The sequence below is a fragment of the Rhinolophus ferrumequinum genome, chromosome 2 (genome assembly GCF_004115265.2).
Source record: "Rhinolophus ferrumequinum isolate MPI-CBG mRhiFer1 chromosome 2, mRhiFer1_v1.p, whole genome shotgun sequence".
In the NCBI taxonomy this organism is placed as follows: Eukaryota; Metazoa; Chordata; class Mammalia; order Chiroptera; family Rhinolophidae; genus Rhinolophus; species Rhinolophus ferrumequinum.
Genome location: NC_046285.1, coordinates 46433546 through 46445926, shown reverse-complemented (window position 1 = coordinate 46445926; position 12381 = coordinate 46433546). Strand labels below are relative to the sequence as shown.

The window sequence follows — 12381 nt, the reverse complement described above, 5'->3', positions numbered from 1 at the left end:
TAAGTTACCAGTATTTCAGAAATACACTTCACTACAAAGTTAGCTTAAATTTAAGGGCTTCTATAATAAGACCTTGACAATTTAGTCTACAGTATGTAATTGACCATACAATTAATTAGGACTTTCCTCTTAAAGGAGGTCTCACTGGCTAGAAGTGTACCTTACTCCAGCTTTCCAAATAATCAATCCTCCTCACTACAACCTTCATTCATTCAATCAACAAATATTTATTCAGGGCATACTATATGTTCTAGGCTATTTTAGGCATAGGGGATATAATAGTGAATAAAACAGACAAAAATCACCACCTTCACAGAACTTGCTTTCTATGATAGAGACAGACAACATATATGATAAATAAGTATATATATAAGATATTAGGTAATAATAAGTACCAAGGGGAAAAAATAAAGCAGAAAAGGAATAGGACCTCTTGGGGAAAGGGGGGATTAAATTTTAAATAGAGTAGAAGATGTTATGGATTACATGTTTGTGCCTCTCCCTGGCCCCAAATTCATATACTGAAGCCCCAGCTTCCAGTGTAGATATATTTGGAGAAGAGGCCTCTAAGGAAACAATTCAGGTTAAATGAGGTCACAAGGGTGGGACCCTGATCTGATAGAATTAATGTCCTTATAAGAAGAGACACCAGGATGCTCTCTCTCCCTCTCTGTGGGGACAGAGCTCTCATCAGATACCAACGCTGCTGGAATGCTGATTTGGGACTTCCAGTCTCCACAAGTATGAGAACATGCTGTTGTTCAAGCCATCTAGTCTGTGGTATTTTGTTATGGCAGCCTGGGCAGACTAACCCAGAAGAGAAGGCATGATGCTCCGGGAATTCGGGCTCATAGTGCTGATATTCTGGCTAATGTGATTATCCTTCACCTCTGACACAGGAGTCTCACATTTTCTATCAGCATCCATGAAACTGGCAATCTAACTTTATTAGTTTGCAAGTAAGGTAAAATCTCAAACTTCACAGACCTTGCCTTTCTAAAGCAGTGAAGGGCAGACCAATAGGAGATAAGATCAGTGAGATAATATGGAGCCAGGTTGTGTCCGACAAGGTAAAGACTTAGACTATCCTATTAGAGATGGCAGGATTTTGAGAATAAAGTGATATAATCTAATTTTCATTTAACAGGATCACTCTTCCTGCTGGGCATATCCTATAGGGAGTCAGGCTGGAAGAAGGGAGAGCAGTTAACATGTCAGCACAATAATCCAGGTGAGAAATGGATACTGGCTTGATTGAACCAGGTGGTAACAGCAGAGGTGGTGAGAAGTGATCAGAATCTGAGTACCTCGGTTTTTGAACGTTTATGTTGAGGAACATTTTTGTTTATGAACGCCGTAAGCCCGGAAGTAAATGCTTCAGTTTTCGAACAACGACTCAGAAATTGAACACGTCACACGGCTTCTGCTGAGTGCAAGATCCTGAGGCCTAGCTGTCGGCTGTTTTCAAACGTTTTAGAACTGCGGACTATGTTCGAAAACCGAGGTGCCACTGTATATTATAAAGGTTGAGCCAACAGAATTTGCTACCAAATTGGATTTAGAGTATGAAAGAAACATAGTGGTCAAGGATGATTTTGTTTTTGACCTGAGAAATCAGAAGGATGGACTTGCCATTAACATACGTGGGAAAGATTATGGGAGAAAATAGAAAGGCTGTCAGGAACTCAGTTTGGACACGTTAAGTTGGAGATGCTTAGTAGGTATCCAAGTGGATGTCAAATCCCTGGAGGAGTTTAGGCAATTTAGTCTGAGAGTTCTGGCATGGAGCTCCTAAAACCCTTGGAATTTCCTAAGTGATGAGACAGACACAGGTATCTTTTACTATGTTAATGAGGTGCCTTCTCGACCTCTTCTAAGGATGGGGGCTGGTTGCCAGGGGAACCAACCACATGACTAGAGGGGCTAGAGATTGAGTTCAATCACCAATGGCTAATGATTTAATCAATTATGCCTGTGTAATGAAGCCTCCATAAAAACCCAACAGGAGGGAATTAGGAGAGCTTCCGGGTTGGTGAAAGGTGAAAATGTGGGGGAGTGATGCTTCTGCAGAGGGCAGGGAAGCTCTGCGTCCATTCTCAGACACTTTGCCCTGAAATCTCTTCCATTTGGATGTTCATCTGCATCCTTTCACAACAGACTGGAAACAGTAAGTAAGCAGTTTTATTGATTTCTGTGAGCTGATGTAGCAAATTAATCTTGAGAATCTCAGATTTATAGCTGATGGGTCAGAAGCACAGGTGACAACCTAGTTTTGAAAAGTGTTGGGGGACAGTTTTGTGGGACCGAGCCTTTCACCTGTGGGGTCTGATGCTATCTCCAGGTAGATAGTGTCAGAATTGAGTTAAATTGTGGGACACCCAGCCAGGGTTACAGAGAATTGCTTGATGTGAGAAGAAAACCTCCATAAATCTGGTATCAGAAATGTTGTGAGTGTGGTCATAGTGTGGAAGTAGAGGAGACACACAGGAGAAACACACAGAAGGAAGAAGGACTAGATTATGTCCTTATGTGAGAGGGAAAAATGGTAGGTTTTTCCGTCTCAGCATGTAAAGTTGCATTTCCATGATCAGCATCACCTAGGAGCTTGTTAAAAATGCAAATCCTCAGATCCCAGCCCAGATGTTTTGATTTAGAAACTCTGGGGTTTGGGCTCAGTAATCTGTTATAACAAACCCTCCAACTGATTCTGATTAAGGCTACAGTGATAGCTCCTAGAATGGATAATCTCTAGATGCTTTCTTATTTTAAAATTCAATGATTTAGTGCATTTCAAATTTCCATATCATTTATTATAATTTGTTGTCAAGACAATCAATACATTTATGTGAAAAGATTCCTTAAGAAAAGAGAAGTGGGCTTTTCTTTGTTAAGAGGTTTTTGGTTACTGATTTACTCTCCTGTTCAGACTTTCTATTTCTTCATGATTCAGTCTCAGTAGGTTGTATGTTTCTAAGAATTGAATCCATTTTTTCTAGATTATCCCGTTTGTTGGCATATAATTTTTCATAGTAGTCTCTTTTAATCTTTTATGTGGCATCAGTTGTAATGGCTCCTCTTTCATTTCTGATTTTATTTATGAGTCTTCTCTCATTTCTTAGTCTAGCTAAGAAATTTGTCAGTTTGGTTATCTTTTCAAAAACCAATTCTTATTTTTGCTAAAAAGTGGGCTAAGGACTTGAATAGACATATCTCCAAAGAAACCATACAGAAGATAATTGTGCATATTTCCTTAAAATTAGGAATGTAGTAAATTGTATTTTCTCATTGTGAAATATATTTACAATTAAAATAATTCTCTGTATCTATTAGTTTGTTTCTGTTTTGTTTGTTCATTTGTTTTATTTTTCAGATTCCACATATAAGTGAAATCATATAGTATTTGTCTTTCTCTGTCTTACTTATTTTCACTCAGAAACAAACTCATAGATACCAAGAACAAACTGATTGTTGCCAGATGGGAGAAGGGTAGGGAGAAGGGTGGAAAAAGTGAAGGGAACTAAGATGTACAAACCACCAGTTATAAAATAAGTCACGTGGCAGAGAGAATATAGTCAATAATATTGTAATAACTATGGTGTCAGATGGTCACTAGACTCATCATGGTGATCACTTCATAAGGTACATAAATGTCTAGTCACTAATGTTGTACACCTGAAACTAATATAATATTGTACGTCAACTACAATTAAAAATAAATTTAAAAAAATGATCCTAACAGATTAACTTTTAAAATACAATGCATTTTATGGGCTGAATTGTTCTCCCGCACCCCAAATTCATATGTTGAAGGCTTAAACCCCAGTACCTCAGAATGTGATTGTTTTTGTGATAAAGCTTTAAAGAGATGATTAAATTAAAATGAGACTCTTAGTGTGGGCCCCAATCCAAACTGACGGTGTCTTTCTAAGAAGAGAAGATTAGGACACACCGGGAGACAGCAGGGATACCTGCATACAGAGGGATGCCATCTGCAAGAAACCTCAGAAGAAACCAACCTGCGGTCCCCTAATCTTGGACCTCTAGCCTTCAGAAGGATGAGAAAATGAACTTCCTTTGTTTAAGCCACACAGACACACAAATTCACATTTATCTGAATTTGACACACTAGTGGAGAGCTAATTATTCCACCTACAATAAGTAACAATCCATATATATATTCATTTAGCACACCTGTTAACAAAGAAAACACAACTTCATCTAACCTACCATACCATATATATGTATTCTTTTAACATAAAATCCCTTATGCTACATATTAATAAAATTCTTTTTTTATTAAATGTTTTTCAGATAGTTTTTACCATATATAGGAAAGAGACAGTAAAAGTTAATGATAAGAACAAACTGAAAAATAAGAAATTAAAAATTAAAATTAAGAAATAACGAGGAATCACACTCATCTTTTCTTTGAAAGAAACAAGATAATTCATGTAGGAAGAGCATATACCATATGCTTTAGCAACAAGACTCATGATTTAGGTCGAATTTCTAGGCACTAGTATTAAAAGAAAAGAAATTGTGTAACATCTTCTTAGAAACAACATGGGGAGATTATCAAAGACTTTGGAAAGCCATGTCAGGTCAAACTACTTCTAGCTTAACTGGTCTGAGTTCTTTAAGGATGATGTGAAAACATCTGGCATGGAGCTTTGGAGAAATGCTTCAATTCATTAAGAATAATTTTTTAACTTTTGTATTAAGGTTTTCCTCAGTGCTTTTCAGAAACTTATTTCCCAAGGCATTGTTTAGGTCAGCAGGTCCACAGTTTAGTACTATGGAAATGCTTGTATTATTTTACCCTAAAGGAAAGCTAAGGTTGCAATATGACTCATGTTGAAATAGTATATGACTTATGAAATTCTCAATAGTTCCTATTACACAGAATACTTATAATCTTTACATATTCATGTTTTACAATACCTTATATCTAAATTTCAAAAAGCAGTAATGGAGGTAAAGAAAAACTCTTACCACTTGGCAATACCATGACTGGTTCTGTGAATCTTTGTTCACCTGCTGACGGTAGGTTCAGGGGGATGATTAACACCATTCCCAGACTAGTTCCAACAAACAAGCAAGGGGAGACAGTCGAGTCATTTTTCCGAGCAAAGGACTCCATGAAGTATAGCGCTGTAATTGCTTCTTTAGAATCTTTGTCAATACTAGAGATGCTGGAGCTCCTAGAACGACTATACGAATTTTCTCGGCTTTCTAAGGAAATTTAAAAAACAAAAATTAAATGTTAGTGCATTTCCAGAAAAAATAAAGTCTGACTTAGTACATGAAAACCAGAAGTATGAGAGGGAAGTAGAATTTGATTCTTTGTTAACGGAGCTGGAAGTCACCTTATCCAGTTCACCAGCTTATTTTGAAGATGAAGAGACTGAAGTCCAGAAGTGTAAGCCATAAACCTAGGCAGACCTGGGCCGAAATTTGACTCTCTGGAGGTCTAGTTAACCATGTTTTTCTCTCTACATTGCCTCACACGTTAGTTGAAACTCTCTAATCTGGAAAAGAAATATTTAGTCTAAATAGTCAAGGTTACAAGCATTTCTGGTACCTTTTTAATTATGGTTTCCTCCTCTCCATCAATTGTTGGAAGTGTTCTTAATGATTTCTTGGCAATTCCCACTTACTGACAACGTTGTGGCTACTGACCTGAAGAGTCACAAATGTTGTGTGGCGAATACATTCCCCTAATACAATTTTTGGTTTTGCTATGTCTGGAGTAATTACAGTTGTAAAAACTGAATTATTTACCAAGGCCAAAGAGCAAATGATTTCCTGAATTAGTTCCAAGCTGCCCTACCTTGAATCCAAATTGAGTCCTAACTGTGTAGGGCCAAACAAGGAGCTGTAAACAATGCCATCCCATTGAGAGTGGTAATCTTTCTGAGAGGGCGTCCGCCCACTTAAAGGAAACAGGATGGTTTCAGGCTCTCCTGCTCATCAACACTTACACATGCTCACACTCCAGCAAGCAGAAGTTAAGTGGTACTAGGAAGGTTGTATTGTTTGTATAATCACTCCAGGGTTCAAGTTCCTCATATTCTTTCTACTCCCTCACTTTCCCTCTTGATAGGTAGAAGTGTGACTCATTTTTATAACAAGAGGCTAAATATAAATTTCTGACTATCCGTTTTGTAGAAAACAATATAGTGTTCCTAATTTCCCCCCTTATATCCCTCAGCAAGTTTATAAACATAATGCTTTTTAATAGAATTTAGAGATGAGAGTAAGCTTGTATATAATCTATATATTTTATAGATTTGGAGACAGAGACATAGAGTTAAGTAATTTTCCCAGAATCTAGCACAAGTTAGAGGCCGAAATATCTGAAACTCAAAATTCCCAACTCGCAGTCCAGTGATTGAGTGCTACTACTTTTATAACCTTTACAATTTTGCTTCTGTTGTAACATTCATAGCTAAAATGTTCCCCCAAGTTTTCTATGGTTTATTAACATTCAAAGTTGCTACTCGTAGATACCTGTGATAGAGATAACATTATCTACATGTCCATGGACCCTATTTAGTATGGCATAATATTAAAGAAAAATTTTTAAAAATATTTAAAAATTTAAAGAATATAGCTCATTACCATCAAAAATTTTGAGGGGTGGTAAATGGGAAATTATAGCATAGAATTATCATAGCAAATCTTCCTAAGATTATTTTTTTCCTATCTTTCTCCCCAAAGTTCTTTATCAGCTAGACAATAGCAGCAAAGTTATACGGTTTCTCCCTTTTTTTCCCTTTTCTAAAGATTTTTGGCCTTGTGGATCTTGTACTTGACTCCCTGCCCCCACACTCATTCCATAAATTAGCAAATAATCCTCTTTAAAAACATATGATGATGAAGATTGCAAACTTTAGAACTCAACATCCTCCCTTTTTTTTGGTCACATGAACTTGACAGTTGAGGAAATTAAGGTTGCAAGACATTAAATAACTACAGATAGAAACACAAAGAGGCTTACCACTGAGATGGAAAGAAACTTGCAATTACTACTGGGAGTGTTAACAGTTTAAGGCATAATCTTTTGTACGGAGGAGGTGGGAACCTACCAATGAGCAGAGCCATTCTGGTTTTAGAGATGAAGAAGAAGGTGAAGTGAGGCATGGATTTGGAGTCATGGCCACAGCCCGACCAGGCTCTCAGTTAGTAACTCATTGCCTACAGTTGACTGTAGTTTTTTCAGATCTTTTACACATGACCTCCATCCATTGTCCTCCAACTCCTGTTACCATATCAAATTATAATTGTATTCACAAAAATCTGCATGTTTAACCCACCTTCTGTTGTAACTGGTAAAGAAATCTCCATGCAAGCAGCAGACTGTGCTTTTCGAAATGGTGGTCTTCCAGGACCCCAGCGGTTTACTTTTGAAACATCAGCACTAGAAAGACGTTTTCCAGAACTGCAGCTCTGAGAAGTTGGACTTGTGCAGTGTCCATTTACATGATCTGTACCAAGAGGAAGGCAGCATAAATGTCATAATTAAATCTTAATATTAAGTAATGCAAGTATGTAGATTAATGAAGAAGAGAATTTTTTTTTTCAAACCATATAGATGGCTTAATCCTTGCTATTTTAAAATTTAGTCACAATTTCAGTAATTAGCCAAAAATTTCATATTTATTAAATATAAGATTCATTCTTTTAGACTAGTTAACCTAGTTTAATATTCTATATTCCCACTATATAGTCTACCATTTAATGGCCATACAAAATAGGTTATAATACTGAACTCTCTTTTGAATAATTTAAATAAACACCTATTTATGTAAGTGTGGGAAGTACTTCACAAGCTTGGAGATTAAGATATAGAATGGAAGCATCTTACTGTGCAGTTGAGAATGGTATTTAAGAATATTGACTCGAGAGCTAGACTGCCTGGGCTCAAATCCAAATTCTACCACTTAATAATTTTAGGAATTACTGAAGTTTTCATGCTTTAGTTTCCTCTTCTGTAAATTGGGAATATTATCCGCCACATGGAGTTTTTGTAATAATACATGTCACAAACCAGAACATTTCCTGGTATATGGTAAACTCTGAACAAAAGTTATTGTCGTTCCATTCCAGGGTACTAAAATTGTGCACGTCTAAGAAAAACAGTACTGTTTATTTAGAGCTTATGAATTTAGCTGTTTTGATATATGTTGAAAACTTGTAAGTCACTGCACAAAAAAGTCTTATTTTTCTTAATACTAAAAAATAATATTTTAAATATCTCATAGTGTAATATTCAGAATGCATTTTAAATGTTCTTTAGTCATTCAAAGGACAATAGAATTAAACGGAGAATTCAATGTTTACTATCCATGTTGGACATAAGGAACTGGCATTCAGTGTCCAATCCATTATAGCCTTTATGTATTGTAGAGTTTGAAAACTTATAATTGTACATTTCCTAGATTCCCTTGCCACTTGTGCAAAGAGAATTAGGTTTCACTATTTAAATGCACTAGTGTATTTTACTGTTGTTTAAAATGAGAGTTAACATTTATTGAATATTTCAATGTCAGGTGTTTTATACACATTATTCATTTAATCTTCACATCAACTCTGCAAGGTAGGTGCTATATATTTCTGATTTTGCAGATAAGGAAACTGAAGCTCAGGAAAAGGATTCAGAAAATTGTTCAATATTACATAAGTAGTATTCATGGAGGCAGGATTTTAATCCAGATTTTTCTCATTAAGTGTCTGACTGCTTTAAAACTGGGCCACAGGTTCATGTAAAATAATTGATAGGGTTTAGGAGTGGCTCGTGTGACGGTGATGCACGTTGAGATCCAACCCTTTCGGGCCAGTTCTCTTCCATACTAACATAGTAGATCTCAGAAATCCCAGATTTCCCAGGTGGAAAGGCAGAAATATCCCATGATGAGTTAGCCACGGGGAAGCTGAAATCAAGAGCTCTACCCCTCTTTCACTATCAACTATCATCTCATAAATAGGGAGAACACTGAGGGCAACAGCTGGCATTAAGGACGTAGAGTGAATTAGAAAGTGGTGACACTCTGTGGGTACAAATTGCAAAAATAAGCCCTGTTCTGGGTACATCAGGACACGTGGACCCTTCCTCAGATGTGATGCCTGTTCTACGGTTGCTTGTCCAGAGGAATGTGGGATGAATTCACAGCCTTCTTAGCCGGGTACAACAGTATATGGCAGATCCCAAGAGTAGTAAAATGTGTTCATTTAGCCAGGACCCCTTGCACTTGCTAAGCCAAAACCGCTGCCGAGCTATTACCATTTCTTGGTGGCTGTTTCATGTGAATATTGTTTCATTTCAGCTCATAATAGGGCAGTATCAATTATTAGATTACTCAATATGCTAGGCTCCCTCCCTTCATTCCCCATCCACTGTAGTGACCAAATTTTCCTCAGGTTCTCATGTTGGAGTCATGAGGTCCAGGAGATATTACCGAACAAGGGCAGCCCAGAGTTTGGGGCCATATATTTGTTTTCAATAGGGCTGATTAACTTAAAGGATTTATGTTTGTACTTAAATCTTTAAAATACATGGAATTAAATTTGCTTTCTTTAAAACTTATTTTTCTTTACCATGCTAAATATTCAAGACAGATATGAGAATTGATACAAAACGCTTAGACATTTGGTCATAGCCAAGAGACATTCATTCTGGAAATTTATGATTAAGAAGTAATGCTAAATATAAAAGAAAAACTAAAACCTCTATTGATAAAATTATTCACTGTTGTTTTAGTTATTATGGATAAAAATTGGAAACCAGCTACCCTTTAAAGCTGAGCATAAAATTTTAGGTAAATGGTGGTATATAATCACATAGCAGTATTATAACCTTTAAACATGTTTCTGAAATGCTTGTTGAAACATAAACTATCTATGATATTATGTGTTTTGGTTAGCTCTTGTTGCATAGAAAAACCACTCCAAATGTTAATCATGTAAAATAACAATCATTTGATTATAGTCACAGATTCTGTGGGCCATGATTTAGGCAGGCTAAGGCAAGGTGGGTATACTATATCCATGAGGCCTTGGGCCTTATTTTGGAATGCATGAATGGCTGGGGGCTTGGAATCCTCTGGAGGCTTCTTTACTCACATGCCTGAGCTAGAGTGATGCAAGGGCTGAGTTCAGTTGGGGCTCTCAATGGTGGCTTCTTCAGGAGGCTTGCACTTCCTCATAGTATGATGATCTGTTTTACATAGTGGCTCAGGGCTTGAAAAAGCCTGGCAGTTAATTTGAAAATCAGATGGAAACCATATTTCTGCTGCTTTGGAATTATTGCAATGGACACTCTGCTTTATTTTGTTTTGTTTTGAAAGCAACATTCCAATGTCCAGTCACAAAGTTTTTGTACGTCAAGAGGCAGTTGTAATAGATTCCTGATCTTATAACAATACGCTCTTCAGTTTAACAATTGATGGCAGTGGTCTTCTGATTCCTTATTTCTAATAGTAGCAAAGTTATCTGCCCTTCTGATCTGCCTGTTTGGTGGCCTTATTCTGACAGTCATACCTATAGGTAAAGCTTAGAGTTTACTCCTCCAGTCATTCAGTGGTTTGATAAGCACCTACTGTGTTTCGCCGAAAATAAGACCGGATCTTATATTAATTTTTGCTCCAAAAGATGCATTAGGGCTTATATTAAGGGGATGTCATCCTGAAAAATCATGCTAGGGCTGATTTTCTGGTTAGGTCTTAGTTTTGGGGAAACACGGTAGTTTCTTGCATTAAATCACTTACTGCATAACATAACTAGAATGGTTTCTGTTCCTCTAACTGCTCCCTGATTGCAATGGTTCTTTAGCCCAGGTGTGGAGCTCTATGCCATGTAGAGAAAATACAACACGGTAAAAAATTCAGTCTTAAAATAATAAGTAGAAGCAAAAGGGAAACGGTTATTCTTTAATTTATAGAAAGATTCCCAAATTTTAAACACTTACAAGCTGCTTTAAATTAGCTGATTCTCTTGTGCCTTTAAACGGAGATTTGATTTAGTGTATTTATTGTATAAATTAAGGTACAATAATGATTTACTGAAAAATGGCTTATTGAATACAATTGAAATTATTTTTAACATAGTCCTTGACAAAACTTTATAGAAGAATATAAATGAAGATTTAATACTTCATAAACTAGTTTTATTAAACTTTTTAATACAGCACACAACTCTAGAAAGTGAAAAATAGTATTATGTAGACACAGATGCTTAGATATAGGCATAGATGCCATAGAGGGTGATTCTATGGTGAAATAAATGTTAAACATAATTTTAAGTCAAAATAAGCAATAGATTTTAAAAACTAAAAATAAAACAAAGACTGCATTTAACAATATAAAATACAGCTGATATCAAACAATTGATTAAAATGTTTGAAAACCCACATCACTTTACCTTTGCTTACTTTCATCATTAAGAGGTAACTTTTCTCTTCCTCTCTCCCTTCTTAATCATTGGTTATGTAACCCTAGTTGGAGGACAAGTTGGTTTGTTTATTGATTTAATATTGGTTGTTTGCTTGATTAATTTGTTTAAATAGGAAAAGAATTTATTAGAGGATATTAGGCAGCTCAAAATCTCAGGGAGAACCTGCGAGGTATACTCAGAAGCTTTGCCGCCAGAAACAACGTCCAACCACACTGGAGTTGAGTTCTGTTTAGTTAAGACACCGCTCTGCCAGTGGCTCAGCCCTGATGATGCTGGGGCCTAAATGCTAGGAGCTATGATACTGCTCATTTGGTACAGCAGGACATCTCGCCAAAACTGGGGTTTGTGTAATGTTTAACTTGTATTTATTTCAGTGTGTTTGACTATCAAACAAGAAATAGTCTAAATACACTAATTAAAAGACACATTATCAGAGTGGTTCAAAAAACAAGACACAACTATATGTTGTGCATAAGAAGCCCAATTTAAGTATAAATTCATATGTAGATTAAAAGGAATGGAAAAAGATATACCATGCTAACATTAGTTAAAAGATATATATCTCCATATCTTGCTTCAGGATAGTGGGGTACATGGTAAGGTCAGTGGATCCCGTAAGTATTGGCTCACTGCCACACTTCATTTGCTGTGAAATGAGTTCCTTGATGAAAAACAATGGTTTGTGGAATATCATGATGATGAATGGACATTCTGTAAGTCCATGAATGGTAGTTTTGGCAGAAGCATTCCATGCAGGGAAGGGAGATCCATATCTAGAATAAGTGTCTATTCCAGTAAGAACAACACAAGATAAAAGTGGTCCAATGTAATCACCCTGCCACCAGGTAACTGGCTAATCACCAGGGGAATGGTTCCACATTGGAGACAGTGCTGATTTCTGCTGCTGTCATATCGGGCACTCAGCAGTGG

General features: G+C 36.5%; 1 protein-coding gene across 9 annotated transcripts in view; it reads right to left on the bottom strand.

Moving 5' to 3' along the window:
* The window catches only part of STXBP5L (syntaxin binding protein 5L), a 231754-nt gene that overhangs the window by 26817 nt on the left and 192556 nt on the right, over positions 1-12381 (bottom strand). For all 9 annotated transcript variants that reach the window (XM_033134983.1, XM_033134991.1, XM_033134974.1 and 6 more), the window contains 2 exons: positions 7317-7487; positions 4993-5232 (listed from right to left, as the gene is read on the bottom strand). In XM_033134983.1, coding sequence (XP_032990874.1) covers positions 4993-5232; positions 7317-7487 — 411 coding nt within the window. The remainder of the gene's footprint in view (positions 1-4992; positions 5233-7316; positions 7488-12381) is intronic.